Source organism: Camelus dromedarius, chromosome 14 (assembly GCF_036321535.1).
Source record: "Camelus dromedarius isolate mCamDro1 chromosome 14, mCamDro1.pat, whole genome shotgun sequence".
NCBI classification, from domain to species: domain Eukaryota; kingdom Metazoa; phylum Chordata; class Mammalia; order Artiodactyla; family Camelidae; genus Camelus; species Camelus dromedarius.
This window is the reverse complement of record NC_087449.1, coordinates 38,272,286-38,290,640: the sequence shown is the minus strand read 5'-3', so window position 1 is coordinate 38,290,640 and position 18,355 is coordinate 38,272,286. Positions and strand designations below refer to the sequence as shown.

At 45.2% G+C, this 18,355-nt stretch overlaps 1 protein-coding gene, 1 long non-coding RNA gene and 1 other non-coding gene across 4 annotated transcripts; 2 read left to right on the top strand and 1 right to left on the bottom strand.

Annotated features, from left to right (window-relative positions):
* The first annotated feature begins 2,470 nt into the window (after window positions 1–2,470).
* Window positions 2,471–11,974, top strand: AKR1A1 (aldo-keto reductase family 1 member A1). Of its 2 annotated transcripts, none has more exons than XM_010982251.3 (9): window positions 2,471–2,655; window positions 7,087–7,173; window positions 8,873–8,992; window positions 9,163–9,314; window positions 9,943–10,138; window positions 10,419–10,618; window positions 10,900–10,972; window positions 11,119–11,205; window positions 11,824–11,974. In XM_010982251.3, exons 2-9 carry the CDS (start codon window positions 7,093–7,095, stop codon window positions 11,887–11,889), a joined length of 975 nt encoding a protein of 324 aa, XP_010980553.1. In that variant the 5' UTR covers window positions 2,471–2,655; window positions 7,087–7,092; the 3' UTR covers window positions 11,890–11,974. The 2 variants fall into 2 exon arrangements, with proteins under 2 accessions (XP_010980553.1, XP_064349698.1); XM_064493628.1 differs by lacking the exon at window positions 2,471–2,655 and adding an exon at window positions 3,709–3,729.
* Window positions 9,188–17,982, bottom strand: LOC135322880 (uncharacterized). Its single transcript, XR_010383859.1, has 3 exons — window positions 17,427–17,982; window positions 13,046–13,119; window positions 9,188–10,805 (listed from the first exon to the last, which is right to left on the bottom strand). It is a non-coding gene; the product is annotated as an uncharacterized LOC135322880 (long non-coding RNA).
* Window positions 17,419–17,579, top strand: LOC116157013 (U1 spliceosomal RNA). Its single transcript, XR_004140978.1, has one exon. It is a non-coding gene; the product is annotated as a U1 spliceosomal RNA (small nuclear RNA).
* Window positions 17,983–18,355: the final 373 nt, after the last annotated feature.

Here is an 18,355-nt window from a genome sequence, read left to right as displayed (position 1 = left end):
CCTCTCATCTGGCCCATTGCTGTTAATGACAGTGTAACCTAATACACTGTCCTTCTATTCTCATCCTTTGCCTTTGGTAAATTCTTTTATTGCTTGTACTCTGGCCCACTGTGTCCCACAACAGACACCACGCCTACTGGGGAGACAGTGGGGAGTAATCCAGGGTATGAAAAGATGTTACAGGAACATGGGGCACGAGAGGATGGCCATATTCCAGGGCTCAGGCAAATTCTTGGGATGCATACTATCAAATGAGGATCCTTGGCTTTGCGCAGGAAAGACTTTAAAAATGAGCCACAGTAAAATGAAAGCAAGTTTATTCAGGGAGATATACACTCCATAGATAGAATGCAAGCTGTCTTGTGAAGGAAAAGCCCAGCTGGGCTAACAAGCTAAGTCACAAATCTAAGTGTAATAAGTGTCGGTTTACTGATCTAAGTTCTGCTGGGCTAACTCGTAAATCTGAAGTTTAGTGTCAGTTTACTGGGCTAACAAGCTAACTCGTAAATCTGAAGTTTAGTGTCAGTTTACTGGGCTAACAAGCTAACTCGTAAATCCAAGCTCAACAAGTGTCAGTAACATGATCTGTTCCGAATTGATAAGCTCCAGTGTACTGATTCCTTGCTTTTTGTTGTTTGAGCCTTATTGGCTAATAGCCCCATACTTGTAATTAACCCTATAAAACCTCATGTGCATGTCTTGGAGGTGCTCAGAGCTTCGGAGCAGAAGCCCCTCTGAGCCCGCCAGCGTAATAAATCTGAGTACTCCAACCCTCCGAGTGGTGCTTGTTTCTTGGCTGGCCTGTTGTTTCTGTAACAGTCTCAGAAGGCAAAAGAGGCCCTGGGAAATGGGGGTCATCTTGGAAAGTGAGAGTGGCTTAGGGGATACACATTCCATAGGCAGAATGTGGGCCATCTCAAAAGGTAAGAGGTCAAGAGGTGTGGTGGTGTTTAGTTTAAAATAAAAGTAGATACACTCCAAAGACGTGAGTGCAGCAGTGAGAGAGAGAGAGAGAGTGTGATAGCGAAGGAGGGAGGGGAAGGAGGGGGGAGGGAGGGACCTTGAGGTATGCGGTTGTTAGTTTTTATGGACTTGCGAATTTCACATGTTAACAAGTAGGAGGATTATTCCAACTACTTTGGAGAAGCAGGGATTCCCAGGAATTGGGCCACTGCCCACTTTTGGCCTTTTATGGCCAGCGTCAGAACTGCCTGTTGGTGCGTCACTTAGCATGCTAATGTGTTACGACACGCGTGTAATGAGGCTCAAGGTCTATTGGAAGTTGAATCTTGCACCTAGTCAGGTTTTAAACATTTTCATCCTATCTTCAATTGCTGGGTCATTACTTTAATGGTTGTGCCCTGCCCTCTTTCTTCCTGTCTCAAAAAGATGAGGCAGAGTGGCCCTGGGGGAGTACAGAGGAGTTGGGGAGACAGAGGTGAGGGGAGAGAAAGGCCTAGCTACACTAGGACAAGCCTATTTCTTGCCCACTTCCACCAAGGAAAACACATAAATTCAAGACAACTTTCAGTTCAAAGGTCAAGCACAATTTCAAATCTCAGAACTGTCACTTAATAGCTGTGTGACTCAGCAAGGTACTTTCTGAGTTTGCACAATCTGTAAAACAGAGCCTGAATACCTTCCTCACAGGAAGCTTCAAGTGTGTTGGTAACATTTGTATCTTCATCTGGATGGTGGCTACATTGCAAAAAACAAAAACTCAGTTGAACGTTTAAGATTTGTGAATTTTTCTTTATATATGCTATACTTCAATAGAAAGGCTTACAGTAAATAAAATAAAAATGAACATTCCCTTCCAGGGGTGTTGTAAAGATTCAACATACTCATGTTTATAGAGTCTAGCATCGTGTGTGGCACAAAAATGCCTGGCCAGGGTCCACTGTCCCGATACAGGGATTATGAATTTTTATTTCTTGAAACCTATAGACTTGAGGTCTTCCCTGTTACAATCAACCTTTGTATTCCGGCTGCTCTCTAGGCCTGTTTGCCTGGCGAAGTAATAGGACCAGTTTAGGTAGATTCAGGGAACTCGGCCAACCCGACTCTAAGGAAGAGAATGTAAAGAGAGCTAGGGCTGTGAATCCGGAGGGAGAGCCACGGGCACAAGACACCGCTACGTGACACCCGGCCCCTCCTCCCTCCTGCAGGAGCAGGAGCAGGAGCAGCTGCCGCCCAGAGCGGCCTAACTGCGGCGCGCGGTGCAATGTGGGCCAGGCAGAGGCGCAGCCCGGCCCCGCCCCCAGGGCCGCCCACGTGGCCGCTGCGCGGGCTTCACTCAGCCCGCGAGTTCTCGAAACCCGCGTGGTGGAGCGTGTACCAGCTCCGGCCAGTCCACCCACCAGCGTCCTGGGGAAGGGATGGTGTAGCCGCCCAGCTTTAGCTTCCATACCCCAGCTTCTTTCTGGGCGCAGGGGCGGGGTCCACCATTGCGCGTGATGCCCGGCCCCCGCCCCCACTTCCGGGCGGAGCTTCATCATCTCCGCGCGTCTAGAGCCGAGTCCCTGCCTCCAGCCTCAGGCGGGTTTCCCTGCTGCCCACGAATCCCACAAGCTGAGGCCCACTGGGTCGCCAGCAGGGCACAGGACTGAACCGAGAGACCACACCTCGCTGTTTACGTTCTGTGCTTGTGCCGAGGTGAGTTTCTCCTCTGCTGCCGCATCTTTTTCGCAGTGGAGTTGGCCTCGAACCTTCACTACAGAGATGTCTGCCCCCGGGATAGTGCAAAGAGCAGAGGCTCTAGAGGCGACCAGATTCTGTTTAGGATTTGAACTCTTCCTGTTATTCGGTGTGTGATCTTGGACAAGGTCTCCGTTTCTCTGGACCTCAGTTTTCTCAGCTGTAAAATCAGTTCCTACATCAGAATTAGCGAGAATTAAATGAGATAAAGCTCTTAAGGCACCCGGTACATATTATCTGTAAGTTTTAGTTGCCATCTTCATTTTGTTTGCCCATCAACACAATTTTTCTAGGAACTCTAGCTTTTCTGTGGAATTGCAGAGATACTTCTCAGAAGTGGCAGGAGAGGGGTAGGTTCGCTTGCTTAGGCACGTTTTCCACCTTGGGTTTGGGAAAGACGTCACATGTTTTCCTGTTGTTCCAGTGCTCTGTTAAAATGAGACTGGAATCTGAACCTTCACCGGATGGGGCTGCTACTTATTAACGCTTCCCTTCAGCCAGTCGGTACTCAGGACTGCAGGACCTCCCTAGAAGAGTCTTGATGTTTCTTACCAGTTTTGTTACTTTTCTCAAGGTCTCAGTTTTTTTATCTGTAACACAAGAGCAATCCCAGTATCATCTTTTCTGGAGCCACTGGGATTTTTTTTTTTTAACTGAAGATGGTAAAGTGCTATATTTTCCAGAGATGATTCTTTCCAGGTTATCCAAGAAGTAAAGGAAGAAGGTGATGACTTTATCAAATGCCGCTTCAGCTGTCAAGACCTTCCCCATTTGCCTCTGTTGGTGGGGGTGCTGGCATGGGGAGGCAGGCTATCTATGAGTGAGGAGTTTAGACAGGTGGTAGGCCCAGACCTCAAGGAGTACCTAGATTTGTTGGGGAGACTTAAATGAACAAACAAATGCAGTGATGTGCACAAGCTATCAGTACGTGGGAGGAGCCAGAAATTTAAAGTGCTAGCTGAAGGGTAACCTGCTGTTAGCCAGGCAAGGGTGGGACTTGGGGAAGGAAAGTGTGCCCAGGCCTGGAGTCAAGTAAGTGGTGGCTGATTCTGCCAAATCTGGAACATGGAGTCTGAAATGAAGGGGTGGAGAAATGAGGGAAGAGGGAGCCAGGTTATTAAGGGTATTACTAAGGAGTCTGGACTTTATACTGAGAGTACAGAAGCACAACTGGAAGAGTTAGAGCCTTAGAGTCGCATGGTCGTATTTGGTGAATGCTTTGTGGGGAGAGGGGCTGCACAGGAAGCAGAGAGATCCCTGGGTCTGGTAGGGGTGGTCACAGCCAGAACAGTGATCTTAAGAGTTGAATCTGGGTGGGATGGGTAAAGATTTAGGAAGTATATGTTTTAAAATTCTTTTGGAATACCTCAAGAAGTACAGGAAGTGTTACTGCAATCTTAAGATTTTACATTACAGTTTAGAGCAAGTGGTTTTATTTTTTTTTAATATTTACAAATATTGATAGGATTTTTAGTGCAGCCAGATAGATCAAATCTTAGCCACCATTACATATTTAAGGTGGTTTTCCATGCTGTCTTCTTTTAAGTACAGGAGAAGATACATTCTCCTCCCCATCACCTGTCAAAACCCTAATCTGATAATACTCAGAAATGCCTCAAATAAACTGAAATACTTTCTTTAGATGGCTTTTTTAAGACCCTCATGGATTATCTGTGAACCTGTTGTTTGGTTTGCTTTAATACTTGTCCTCCAGGGCCTTGAGTCTGTGGTATACAGCAAGAAGAGCATGGGTCAGGCACTGCGCAGAGTGCTTTAGCTGTAGTAGCTCCAGAGCTGGGATGCAAGCAACGGCAGAGCTTGAACTGTTTCCTCTGTGCTCTGTTGCTGGATTTGATAAGTACAGTTTTGCACATTTTGAGTCTCAGGTACTTATAGGGCATACTGGTGGAGATGTCCAGAAGGAGGTAAATGTACAGACTGGGGTAGGAAGAATTAGTGCTTAAGGTAATAACTGAAGACACGAGCTTAACTAAGGAGTGAGAAGGGATTGGGAACAGAACGCTGAGGGACACCAACTTTTAAGGGAGGCAGAGGAAGGGCCCATGCAGCCAGGAAACAGTCATGGAAATACTGCTTCCTCTTCTTCCTGTGCTTTCGAGTTTCCTGCATCCAGGCAGCAACCATTGAGCCCTCCTCCAAGAAGGAAAGACTGAGCCCCAGAGCGAAGGAATCTAGGCACTGACTTGGGAATAATAAAACCTGAGTCCTGATGTTACCATCTTGTCCCCCTCCGCATGTGCACCCAGCTTCTCTCTTTTCCATCTAGAACCTCTCCCAAGATAACATGAGGGTGTTTGAGTACTGCCAGAGGTCCAGTGAGGCAGTTCTTGACAAGCTCAGAGCCTATTAATGCAGGGCTTGGCTGGAAGGCCATTGCTTCAGGCAGAAGATGAGGAAAACTAGAGCTGGCAGAGGGTAACTTCCTGTCCTTAAGAAAAACATCTGTCTTCTGCCCTCCATTTTATTCGTTGGAGCTCTTCTTTGCAGGCCTTTGTTAGATGTTTCTACCTGGATGATCCCCTCCCCCCAAGCCTTAGCCTTTTTGATTTTCAGTTTCACCAGCAAAAGAAAGGGAGAGGCAAGCATCAGGTTTCTTCTTCCTTTTCCCCTTAGGCCGGGTGTTTGTTCCCATATTCAGCTCAGGTGTAATTTCAGAGCCTCACTTGTGTTCTGGTAAATCTGGGAGAGGCCAAAAGGTCACTGGTTGGGGATCAAGCCCAGGAAAGCAACCACAGACCCTGGTGGCAGCTGGCAGGCTAGTTCTTCCTGTGAAGTCCAGACATGCTTGCCTGATCCTTGGGCAGTCTGTGTCCCTGGGAAGTTTGGTAACAAAGAGTGTCGCCCTCAGCGGTCTGTGGTTTGCTGCTTAGATTGAACGTTTTTGTTTTTGTTTTAGCAGAAAGTGTGGTCTCCGCAAGGTTATGCTAGACTATGAAATTCTTCCTGAATCAGAAGTATTAGGAAAGACAATTTTGGTGTGTTGGTTATACTTGCAACTTGTCCTATTACCTGCATTACCGTAATATTCTTGATGTCTTTTCAGAACCTGGAAATAAAGGTTATGATATTAAAGTTGGCAATGAAATCAGTCCTGAGAGAGCAGTATTTGTGGTACTGATGAGATCAAGGGGAAGGTTGTTCCTACCTTATTGGTTCTTGGGGGGAACATGCTTTCTCTTTTACCTTCACTTGACTAACTCCTGTTCATGAAGGCTTGACTCAGATGTCACCTCCAGGAAGCCATCCTAGCTGGGTTACTCCTTTCTTGCCACATTTGCATAGATTTTGGTCTTTCATGCATTGTGTCGATATCCTCTACCTTCCCCCATCAGGAAGGCAGGCACTCTGTTTGAATATGTGTGTCTCCTGGGTCTAGCACGAAGCCTGGACCATTCATCGTTTGCTGACTGAATGCATATTCTTGGGCCATTTGGAGACTTCTGATCTTCATAGCTCTCCAAAGGAGGTTGCTCCAATTACCCACCTGCTTTGTTCAGTTGAAAATTTTCTCATATCTGTAATTTACTGCTTTCTACTGTACTGAAGTCCTGTGTCTAGTTCCCCTTCCTGGGAAGATTTTTCTCCTTGACTCTTGGGAAAGTCTAACTCACTTTTAAAAGCCAGTATCAGTATTCCCTGGTCCTTGCCCTACAGAAGTCCCTTGCTGTTACGTGTAGCACAGAGTATGTGTGTCTGCTGTGAGGCACGGCACATGAGTTTTATAGGCCTGTGTTTGCCTTTTCTTGCCTTTTTCCATTAGCTTCTCCTTGACTCGTTGGCTCTGCTACTTAGCTCTGAGCTGGTTTTTTCCATCTAAAAAATGGCATCTTCCTGGGTAAGACCCTAATCTGGCCCAGCAGCATGGCAGAGCAGATCTCTGTGACAGGGACTCCAGAGAGTCTCTGTAGTTCTGACAGCCTCCTGGGAATGTTCATTTCATCCTCAGAGAAGGGACCCTTTCCCGAGCCTATTCTGTCACTCGGTCTCACTTTGTCTCATAATGGCCTTTGCTTGTCTTACGCTGGCTTGAGACCTTATACAGCCAAGGCTGGGTACTTCTGGGGAGCCGTCTGCCTGTTTTTCGATACTGGAGCACGTTAACACAGACCTTTAGCCTGCTAGAGGGAAGGCCGGCCAGACTGGAGGTCCGGTTAGTGTTTATCCGGGAGTTACTGGCGAGGTTGTTTCTAGGCTCCTGTCTCAGCTGCCTCTGTTCACAGGCACGTACACATGACCGTGTGTTTGTTCTCCTGTCACCTCTGTGCCCCCTTTACCTCCCATGTTTTATAGGAGTCTTGACCAGTAGGTAGCCGACGCCCAAGCAGCAGCACTGACTCCCACACCATTCTCTTCTCTTCTGTGTTTCAGGGGTCAATGGCGACTTATGTCCTCCTGCACACTGGGCAGAAGATGCCCCTGATTGGACTGGGCACCTGGAAGAGCCAGCCTGGCCAGGTGAGGGATGGGGGAAGAGGAAGGACTTCTTGCTCCTCTGCTAGGGAAAAGGCACTCTTTGGGGGAGGGCCCATGCATTCTCCCTGGTAGCCCCACCCCTGTACTTCATGTCACGTGGGGATGAGCCTGGAGGGCAGAGGGAAGAAACAAGGGAAGAAGGGACCAGCAGTGAGCACTTGGCTTCCCCAGCTGATTCAGAGGAGGGGCTGAGGGGCCCAGTAGGGCCTAGGATATAGGAAGGAACCCTTTCCCTAGCTGGATCTGCACTGAGTGCTGTGAAGACGTGGGACCCCTCTGTGTCTGGCCCTATGCTGACCCCTAAAATGCCAGTTGTCACCTTGTGATGTGATCATGTTTCCTATCCCACACTGGGCTCCTTGAGACCTGGCCTTTCCATGGTGCTCGGTCCTGAGGTAGGCACTCAGCAGGTGTTAGGGTTTGAAGAATAACCAGGGCAACAATGTAGGGTGAAGGTCAGCAAACTTTTTCTTAAAGAACCAGATGGTTAATAATTTAGATTTTATTGGACAAAGTTGCAAAATGGAGGTGATTATGTACTTATGTACCTATTTAAAAATACAAAAATTGTTCTTAGCTCATGGGCTGAAAAGAACAAAAGGCAGCTGCTAGCTGGAGTTTAGTGACCCTGGCGTAGACCTTTCCAGCCTAGGGGAGCCTGGGAGTGGACACCTGCTTTCCCAGGTTGACATGGGTAAAGATTCAGCTCCCACCACGGGTAGAGCATCTCCTCAGGGCTTGTTCCTTGTCCTTGAAATCTGAGTCAGAGTTTAGAGACGTTTGTGAGGAACTCTGGCAGAGAGAATGGCCTCTTCTCTCCGGGATTTAGGCTGGGCTTTGCGGTGTGGTTGGATGATCTCTGCCCTTTTTTCCCTTTGCTTTCCTTCTCGCAGCTGCCCAGGAGCCTGGTGCTGGAGGCAGGAGGTGGTGGCCAGAATCAGGGCCAAGATGCGGAGTAGGGATGGAGGGAATAGGGATGGGGATGGAGCAGCAGCCGTAGGGCCAGGTCTGAGAGGCGTATGTCTGGATAGTAAGAGCTGCGCCTAAATGGGGACCTTGAATGGCAAGGGCTTGGTACCCTTGGTTCTGCTCCTGACACCATGTTTCTAGTCTGGTTTTTAACAGACTGACCTGTGCTCCTTGGTACCTGCTTTCTTCTCTCCTGATGTAGGTCTTTGAACCCAGCTTCCATCTCACTTCTCTGCCTTCCTTAATTTTCTGTCTCACCTCTTCTGCTCGCCTGAGCTCTCTTGGTCTGCATGGCTCAATGAAGTTCTCTCTCCCTGTGGCCTTGGCCTAGGAATTATTTTTGTACGTATCATGTTTCCCGAACCAACTCCTCGGGGCTGGGGACCTGTCTCTATGACCTATACTTCTGTCTTCTGTCCTCTGTCAGTGTATCCACCCACCTGAGCATCTAGCTGGGAACATGTTAATTTTTTGTGGGGCCCTGCTGATACGGCTTGGGTAGGAAGGAACCTTGGAGGTTAGTGGGGGTGGGGACAAAGGTTTTGGGGTCTTCTGGTTCCCTAGACTAGAGCCACCTTCCATCTTCTCACCTCCACTGCATGGATGACTGCAGTGGTAACTTCCTGCCCCCTTCCCTCATCAGTGACCCTCAGGAAGGCAGTTTCTGGTCTAGACCAATAGATCTAAAAGTTCTGCTTTTCTTACCTGGCAGGTAAAAGAAGCTATTAAGTATGCCCTGAGTGTAGGCTACCGCCACATTGACTGTGCTGCTGTCTACGGCAATGAGACTGAGATCGGGGAGGCCCTGAAGGAGAATGTGGGACCTGGCAAGGTGAGGACTGGGCTACAGAGGGGTGAGGTGAGAAAACTCAGAGGCTGGTGCTGAGGCCAGGCTGGAGGGAACTTGCATCAGTTTCCTTCTAATTCCTTTCCCAGAGGTGAGGGTGAATGGGATTGGGTGCCTTTGGCTCTTCTCACTCTGGATCCTGCCCCCTGCACCAGGCGGTGCCTCGGGAGGAGCTGTTTGTGACTTCCAAGCTGTGGAACACGAAGCACCACCCTGAGGATGTGGAGCCTGCCCTCCGGAAGACGCTGGCTGACCTCCAACTGGAGTATTTGGACCTGTACCTGATGCACTGGCCTCATGCCTTTGAGTGAGCCTTGCTGGGATCTTCATCCAGGGAGCCAAGGGTTGGGGGAGTCGTGTTAGTAACTTTTTGTAAGTCACAGTAGCAGAGCAGGGGAGGTACACTCATCTGTGTGGCGTACTGAGGGAGGAGCTTGCCATGGGAACTCAACCTTTTCTGCTGCTGCTGCAGCCAGGAGTTTAGCTACAGAAAAAGGAGTGCAGCCTCACATGGTGTGTATCCTAGGGTGTGCATGGGTGGTCCTTCCTGCTGCTGCCTTTACACTTAGGAAATGTACTAGCTTCTGCTGTGCTAGGGTTGCAGTAAAGAATAAGCTCCCCAGGAGGATGTGAGAGAAGCTGACCACTGGCCCTGTGTCCTGTGCTTGACGAAGGCTGCAGGGGCGTGCAACTCCCCAAGGAGAAAGGAAGACTTGCCAGAGGAGAGAGGATATGATCTGTGTCTAGGAAGAAGAGGGAAAATGGGCATTCCATGTAGGGTTAACACTTAGGTCATGACCTAGAAGAATGAAAAAACCATGCTTGTTTCTCTTTCTTGGCCCTTTCCCCTTTCTGGGCTTTGGCGTATGGCTGGATGGGTGGGTAGGCAGGAGCCTGGCATTTGTGCCACTCTTGGGGGGCTGTCTTTCACTCAGGCGGGGAGACAACCCCTTCCCTAAGAATGCCGATGGGACTATCCGCTATGACTCCACCCACTACAAGGAGACCTGGAAGGCTCTGGAGGCACTGGTGGCTAAAGGGCTGGTGCGGGCACTGGGCCTGTCCAACTTCAACAGTCGGCAGATTGATGATGTGCTCAGTGTGGCCTCTGTGCGCCCAGCTGTCCTGCAGGTGAGCACAGCAAAGCAGATCAGTTGCTTTGGGGTCGGGGGTATGTGCAAAAGCATGAGTGAGCAGATGATGGGTCCACTCATGGGGATAGCTAGAAAGTTGTTAGAAGTGTTGGTGCAGAAATCCTCTGCATAAAAAAGGCCATTGAAGTGTGGGAAGGTAAATGGAATGGACAGTGGAAAACTGAGAGTGAGAAAAGCAGGTTGAGGGGAAGTGGGGGGTCAAGATGTGCGTGTCTGGGTGTGGTCTCCCCATGGTGATGGGTTGTTTCTTGGCTTAGGTGGAATGCCACCCATACCTGGCTCAGAACGAGCTCATTGCCCACTGCCAAGCACGTGGCCTGGAGGTGACTGCTTATAGCCCTCTGGGCTCCTCTGATCGTGCTTGGCGTGATCCTGGTGAGCCCGTCCTGCTGGAGGAGCCAGTGGTCCTGGCACTGGCTGAAAAGTATGGCCGGTCTCCAGCTCAGATCCTGCTCAGGTGCGAGCAATCTTGGGGAAAGATGATAAGGTCAGGGAGAGGGCTCCTGGGAGGCAAGGGTTGAGAGGTTCCTTATCCAAATGCCTGGATGAAGCTGAGAATCTTGCTATGTGATCTGGGTAGAGGTTACACTGAGGCGTGTTCCTCATTTCAGTGGGGCTCAGGGGCTCCAGGAGCTTAGAGAAGGCTGCACAGAGGACAAAAAAAAAACAAAAACAAAAACAAAAAACACTTAAGAGTACTGATTCCATTTCCTTGTCTACTTCAATCCCCCACCTTAGGTGGCAGGTCCAGCGGAAAGTCATCTGCATCCCCAAGAGTGTCACACCTTCCCGTATCCTTCAGAACATCCAGGTACTTGGTGATATGTCTGTCCTGTCTTCTTTAGCCCACTGGGACTCAGTCTGGCCCTGACTTTGCCTGGCTAAGAAGGCAGTGTTCTGGAACCCCAACTTCCACCCGCAAAACTGGCTTTCCTGACCCCTACCTCCCATCCCCAGGTGTTTGACTTCACCTTTAGCCCGGAGGAGATGAAGCAGCTGGATGCCCTGAATAAAAATTTGCGATTCATTGTGCCAATGCTTACGGTGAGTATGTATCACCCTCCAGAGACAGGGAATGTGAAATCTGGGGTGGGATTCTGGCCTCGACCTTGCTGGTCAGAGGAGTGGCAGGGTGTTGTTATTGGTAGGATTGCTGCCCTGGATACAAGGAGCTCTGTTTTCTTTAATGAGCTCGCAGGAGTACTTTGGCTCAGGGATAAGCCATATAGCCTGTGAGTTCCAGTCCTGCCTTTCGATGTAACCTAGAACAAGTTATGTAACTTCCCCAAGCTTCAGCTTCCCATGTTTAAAATGATCCAAGTTCCTGACATGTAGTGATCTCTCAGTAAATGATACAAATGTGGGGAGCCTTGTTGAGGAGCTGAGGTTGAGCTGACGTCTGCTGCACATAGGGAAATAAATAGTTCTGAATCCCAGCTGAGACCACAAACTCTTAGGGGCAGGGTCAGCTGTGTACCAGGCTGTGGGTTTGGTGCTGAAATGCTGTTGATACTGTGGCATTTTGTGAGGCCAGGGCCCTGTCACTGCTATCTGGAATAATGCTGCACACAGGTGAGGTTGTTAAGGAAGATTTGGGGAAAGATGCCCTGGGTCTCTGGAATGTCAGCTCCTGCTAATGGAGTCATCTGTCTCTCTTTCCAGGTGGATGGGAAGAAGGTCCAGAGAGATGCAGGGCACCCTCTGTACCCCTTTAACGACCCATATTGAGACCACGGCTTCCTGGCTTTTCAGCTCTCCAGCTACAAAGTCCTGCCATCCCTAGAAAGGGAGTTAATAAAGCCATTGGAACATCCATGCTACTTGCTTATTTGTCTGGTCAGACCTGAGATGGAAACTGTTTCTCTTAGTGATGCTCGGTGCGACCTGCCCTGAGCCCAAACTCCCTTATCTTTCTTGGCTCTGGAGAAACCAGGGTGTAGCTGAATTTTCCTGTTTACTTTCCTAAATTAGGTATGTTGGCAGAGTAGTGCCATCTAGTGGCAGTTCTTAGCACTGCATGCTGCCTCAAAGTAGTCTTAGTGAGAATGCCAAAAATTGGTCACTTAAAGATTGAGATCAGGGCAGAGTCCTGTGGTTTCTTGGCACTGCTGGGTATGAGCCTTGAATTTCTGCCTTCAGCCCAACCCCTCATGTCAGTACCTAGGTTTATGAATATAAAGAGCCAAAAAATTTACATTCAGAAGTTTGGGAGTCCCAGCTTGCAGGATCAGGAAAGGTGGGTAGGAGCTTTTCCTCTATGGTCAGTGTGCATAGGTTACCTGAAGGAGGCAGAGTCAGCCCCAAAGCTTGTCGCTCTGCACCTAAGGTTCTATCTTATATATTTTACGGTCCCATCAGAGGCTACTGAGATTTTTAGGAGGGTTTTTGGAAAAATCCCTCAATTCCAGTCACACAAAACTCATTTTAGTTTTCTAGGCAGACCATTGCTCTTCATTCAGCAAATGTTCATTGGGTATTTATATGGTTACGCACAATGCTAGACCCTGGGGACATAGCTATAACCAAGACACACAGGTCGCTACAGTTTACTTGAGACAGACTAAGTAATTGTGTAATTAGTTTAATTACAGTTGGAAGAAGTGCTATGAAAAAGCACAGAGCGAGAAGGCTACTGATTTAATTGGCTCAGATCTGAAGGATAAGTAGGGATTAATTAGTTAAAAGAGGTGGGAGTGGGAATAGTGTTCCATGCAAATTGGATCAGTTGGGGGGAAAGCCTTGAAACTGTTAGAAAAACCGAAAGAAGTGTGACAAACTGAAAGTGAGTGGGGGTGGTGGAATGGCATGAAATGATGCTGGAATAAGGTAGGGGCCTGGGGATAGATGGCTTAGAAGACTGGGTTAAGGTTTTAGGTTTTTTTACCTTGAATCCAGCAGGAAGCCATGGAAGAGTTTTGAGCAGCAGTAATGTGGCATGATTTGCGCACAGCACTGGTACTGTGGGGAAATGGATTAGAGGGATAAAAAGTGGTTGGAGGTGGGCATGTTGGAAGCTAGTCTTGTCTCTGGTCTATTCTACTTGGAACAATCTGCCTCTTAGCCCACTGTGGGGTGAATATGTATTACTTAAACATTCAGTTTAGCTTTCACTTCCTCTGGAACATCTTTCCTGGTCTCACCCTCCCCAGGTGCTATATACTGCATAGCTCCCTTATGTTCTTCCGTGATCAAGTTTCCACAGTTATGAGGAAGTGTGAGTATGAAGTGTATTAAATAGTTTCCTAGGGCTGCCATAACGGTACCACAGAATGGGTGACTTAAACAACAGAAATTTATTTTCTCACAGTTATGGAAGTTAAAAGTCTGAGGGCAAAGTGTCAGCGGGATTGGTTCCTTCTGAGCAATGTGGAGGAAGGGTTTGTTCCAGGCCTCTCTCAGGCTTGTAGATGGACATCTCCCTCTCTTTACATTATCTTCCCTCTCTATGCATCTGTATCCAAATTTCTTATAAGGCAGTCATATTGGATTAGGGCCCATCCTAATGATCTCATTTTAACTTAAGTACCTCTTTGAAGACCCTGTCTCCATATACAGTCACATTCTGATGTACTGGAGGTTAGTACTTAAGCATATGAATTTGGGGGTGAGGACATAATTCAGCTCATATTAGGAAGCGAAAGTTGTCATAACATCAAATAATTCACTTACAAATTGACTACTTAAGAATTATTTTAAGTGAGTCAAACATCTCTGCTAACATCAGCATTTCTTTATTGACATCTTTGTCTAATCACTGGGCAGTACAATGCACACCCACTGCAAAGTGGAATTGCAAATCTTGCAAAAGATACAATACTTTATGAAGCAATGAAAGTGATTTTGGGGAAATTAACACATACCAAAACCATTGAAAAGTGAGGGTCGACAGTTAACTGAAAAAGAAAAGCAAAGATGAGGACACTAGACTTCAAAAGAAGACGTTTAGAATATGAAAGTATAAAGGAAGGTCCTTTGGGAAAACTATGAAGTCCTTAAGTACTTTTGCAAAATGGATTCTTTATATAATTATTGTTTTGAGTAAAAGACCATAGACTCAGATTTTAAAATGAGACTTGCCTTTATAAGGCTATATTGTGAAGGAAGAAAGAGTGCTCACCAGCTAGAGGCTAGCACTACCACATTCCAGTCCCTTACATCTAAATTCTACATACACAAGTACAATCCAAGACCCCTTTCAGAAACTGCCTTGTGGTCTGCAAGGGAGGAGGGTCTGTCTCACACTCTAGGGAAAATATGACCTTGTGATATTCTGTAGAGGAAGGAAAGGGAAACTTGTAGTCAAAGTCTGACAAACTTAAAAACGATACTTGGAGAAAGGGGCCTGATAACTGATAACATACAGTTGAAACAGGTCATAATATTTGTCCAGGAAAATATCTATGAACAAGTCCTGATACTTATCAAAAGCATTAAAACATTGCAGATCTCTTTATTCGGTTGAGATGTTAACTTCTAGAATGTTCATGACAAATTCTGTTGATTTTCCTCTTTGAGGATCAGCTACACTTTGGCATTTGTATATTCATGAAGCTATAAATGTGCTCATACAGTTATGTGTCTTTGTTTTGTTTCATTACCTCTTGGGCTTTTGGCCTTTCAAGATTTTAATAGGTTGTTTTATACAATATGACTTTTATATATTACATATAGCCTGAGGTAGTATAATAAATACATGGAGAGTATATATTTTTGCCAAGATAAGTAATCCACATTTAATGACATTTAAATCTCATTCTGTTTCATTTCCTTACATCCAGGCTCTATCTGAATTAATCAGTTATTTTTCTCTGATGGAGTAGAGAATCAAGACTGTTTCTTTAATTTTAGGGATGTTTCTTTTTTTGGGAGAGGGGAGGTAATTAGGTTTATTTATCTGTTTTTTTTTTTTTTTCCAGAGGAAGTACTAGGGATTGAACCTAGAGACCTCATGCATGCTAGGCGTGCACTCTACCACTGCGCTATACCCTCCCCTGCGATGTTTCTTTCTAATTGGCTTTATAGTTTAATAACTTGTGTTGACAAGAGTGTGACATCACCGTGAGCTATGATCATAAGGTCAAGAGCCATTCAATTTTGCCACAACAGAGATAGATGATCTCTATTTGTGGAGATCCAGGGTGTCACTTTTTGCATTCAAGCTTTACTCTAGTATTCCAGAGATATTAACAGAGCAAATGTGAGTTCCAACATTTTCTTTCCCTCTGAAATACTAACAAGCAATACGCTATATTATTTATGGTTGCTGTTTCATCAGCTTGAGACCCAGAGTGAGGATGACATAGAGCAAAGCCTCCAGCTGCCCTGAGATGAAATATGGTATGACTGGAAACTGAACCTTATTGAATGAAGCCATTGATGTTTTGGGATTACTTGCTACCATAGAAAAATTTCCCTGACCTAATTAGTACAGTCAGCTAATATTTTATTTAGGATGTATTCAACGATGTTCACAAAAGAAAGAGGCTTGTAACTTTGGTTTTTATATTTTCCTATTGTTGGAATCAAGACTACATTAGGTTTTGTTTTTTTTTTTTTCTGTCTGTACATGTATGTGTTCAACCCACTATCTTTAACTGGAAGTCTTCCCTAAATCTTATTAATAAAAATCAGGGTTCTATTACTATCTTAGAAAAATTTTTGCTTTTTTTCTGTCTGGAAATATTTCTTGTAAATGTGTTAACCTCACCTATAAAACCATCTGGGAGGAATGCTGGGAAATCTGACTACCGTTTTCAAATGTTTATTATTAATCAGTCTCCTTAAGGTCTCTGTTTCTTCTTGTGCCAATTTTGGCACTTTGATTTTTTTCTAGGATCTCTCCATTGGGTTTTCAAATTTATTAGCATATAATTATTAATAATACAATTATTTAAAAATTGTGTCTATGGTTTCTATAGTTATTTCTTCTGCATTTTCTATTTTGCATTTGCTATCTATATATTTTTCTATATCTATATTTAGAAAATTCAAAGAATATTCAAAGAACCAGTTTCTAGTGTCATTAATCTTTTCTCTCACTTGATTTCTGCCCTATTTTTCTAATGTCCTTCCATCTTTTTTGAGATTTCTCTGTTGCTCTTTTTCTAACTTCATTAGTTCAGTTCTTAGGTCATTTTTGTTTGTTTCCTGATAAAATTTTTTGAAAGCTGTAATTCTTCATCTGAATACAGCTTTATCTGTGTCCTATGAATTCTGACATGTAGTGTGTTCATTATCACTCAGTTCTAAGCATTTCTCAATTTCCTTCATGATTTTTTTAATCCAAGGGCTATTATATTATTTATACAATATATAAATGTTCATTTCCAATGCACCAAAGCTTTATGGTTGGAGAAGATAATGTATATGATAATGACTGTTCAGAATGTTTTGAGGCTTTCTTTGTGGCCTAATACAGGGCCCATTTTTGTAAAGATCTATGATGTTTGGATATAATGTGTATTTGCTACTTTTCTGTGCATAGATTTCTATATATATTTAGTCACTAGAGCATATTAATAATATTAGTCATGTCTTCTCTAGCTCTGGCTTAATTTTTTGTCTGCTTGTTGCAATGCTTTTCTGAGTGACATAAGAAAAAATTTCAAGTACAGTTGTTGATTTATCTCTGTTTCTTCTGTGATTCTTATAGTTGTTGCTTGATATATGACGGCTATATCTAAGAAGTTTATTTCGCTCTTATGTTACATTTTTGTAGTAAGCAACCCAGAGCTGCTATGGTGGCTCTGTGATGCTAGGAACCTAGGCATTTTACTGCTTTGTCATTCCTGGTACATCACCCTAATTGACATGGTCCAAGTTAATTCACCACTACATCTTCTGAGAGGCAGGGCCTTTACCTTTGATTTGTCTACACAAAGTTGTACACATTGCTTCTGTTCACTTTCCATTGACCAGAATGTCATCATGTGAGGACTTTTAGCTCCAAGGGGTTTATTCTAGTGGCTATGCACTAACAAAAATACATGAATAAATAAAAATCAGGGTTCTATCACTACTATAGAAGAGAAAAATAGATATTGGGAGACAACCAGCAGGCTGTCACAAGGTCTCAACATTTTGTACATAATCATTTATTTATTCCCTTTCTTTTCAATATACCTCTTCTACCTTTGACTCTCATTCAGTTCAACGTCCTTTCTGTTTTACTCTCTCCAAAAAGTAAACTTCCAGTTTTACATTTGTTTCGGGGAGAAGATTTAGAGGGTCTAACTGCCTCTGAAAATTTCTCAATCTATACTTACCTGCTGAGGAGATACCATGATCACAAAGGTGGTTTTCCCAGGCGAGGCTTATCCATTGCACTCCGGATGTGCTGATTTTGCAATTTCTCCAAATGCGGGAAACTCGACCACATAATTTGTGGTACTGGGGGACTGCGTTTGCACTTTCCTCTACGTGGAAAAAAAAAAAAATCAACCTAACCTGCTTTTTTCATCCCTGTCTTCCCCGCTACTCTTAGAGGTACCTCCTGCAACCAATTCATGAGCCTTTGGTAGTTTCTCTGTTGTCAATCTAGCTGCTTTTTGGCTTTCCCCATTGGGAGTCTCCTTTCTTAGTCTGCTATATCAGTTACTACTTGTCCATCTCTTTTCCAGCTTTTAAAATTTTGTTGCTATTGCTTCCTTTCCCATTCTGTATGATCTTGCCAGTTTTACCTTTATCAGTGTGGTAGGAGTATGGTGAAGGAAGGGGAGCAGTATGAGATGAATTTGGACAGTGGATTGGAGCCAGATCATGTGAGACTTTGTAGGTAACGAAAAGGAGCTCAAAATTTCTTCTAAGAGTAATGGAAATCTATTCAAGGAGAATGATTTACACTTTAAAAATATTTTTCTGGAGAGGGTTAAGCAGAGACCAGAAGTTATGTAGCAGTACAGGCAAGAGATGATAGTGGCTAGGCTTGGATCTGAGTAGTGGTAGTAAAAACTGAAAGTAGTGGCTGGATTTAAAATCCATTTTAAACATACGTTTTTATAAGGCTGAGTTCCTCAAAGACAGAGACCATGTCTTTTGTCCTTAGGTGCTAGTTCAAAGCCTTGCATATTATACTTGCTCAGTGAATATTAGCTTAATGAATGAGTGGGTCACACAAGTTTCTGAACTGGATTTCTCGGGCCCTATTCTGGGGAGATCTCCCTTCCCTGGAGCCCAAACCTCCACTCACGGTGTT

Excerpts from the sequence above, each read along its gene's own strand:
- AKR1A1 (XM_010982251.3), top strand. The coding sequence starts at position 7,093 with ATGGCGACTTATGTCCTCCTGCACACTGGGCAGAAGATGCCCCTGATT. Across the intron at positions 8,993-9,162 it reads AGAATGTGGGACCTGGCAAG|GCGGTGCCTCGGGAGGAGCT; the intron begins GTGAGGACTGGG and ends CCCCTGCACCAG. Across the intron at positions 9,315-9,942 it reads CACTGGCCTCATGCCTTTGA|GCGGGGAGACAACCCCTTCC; the intron begins GTGAGCCTTGCT and ends TCTTTCACTCAG.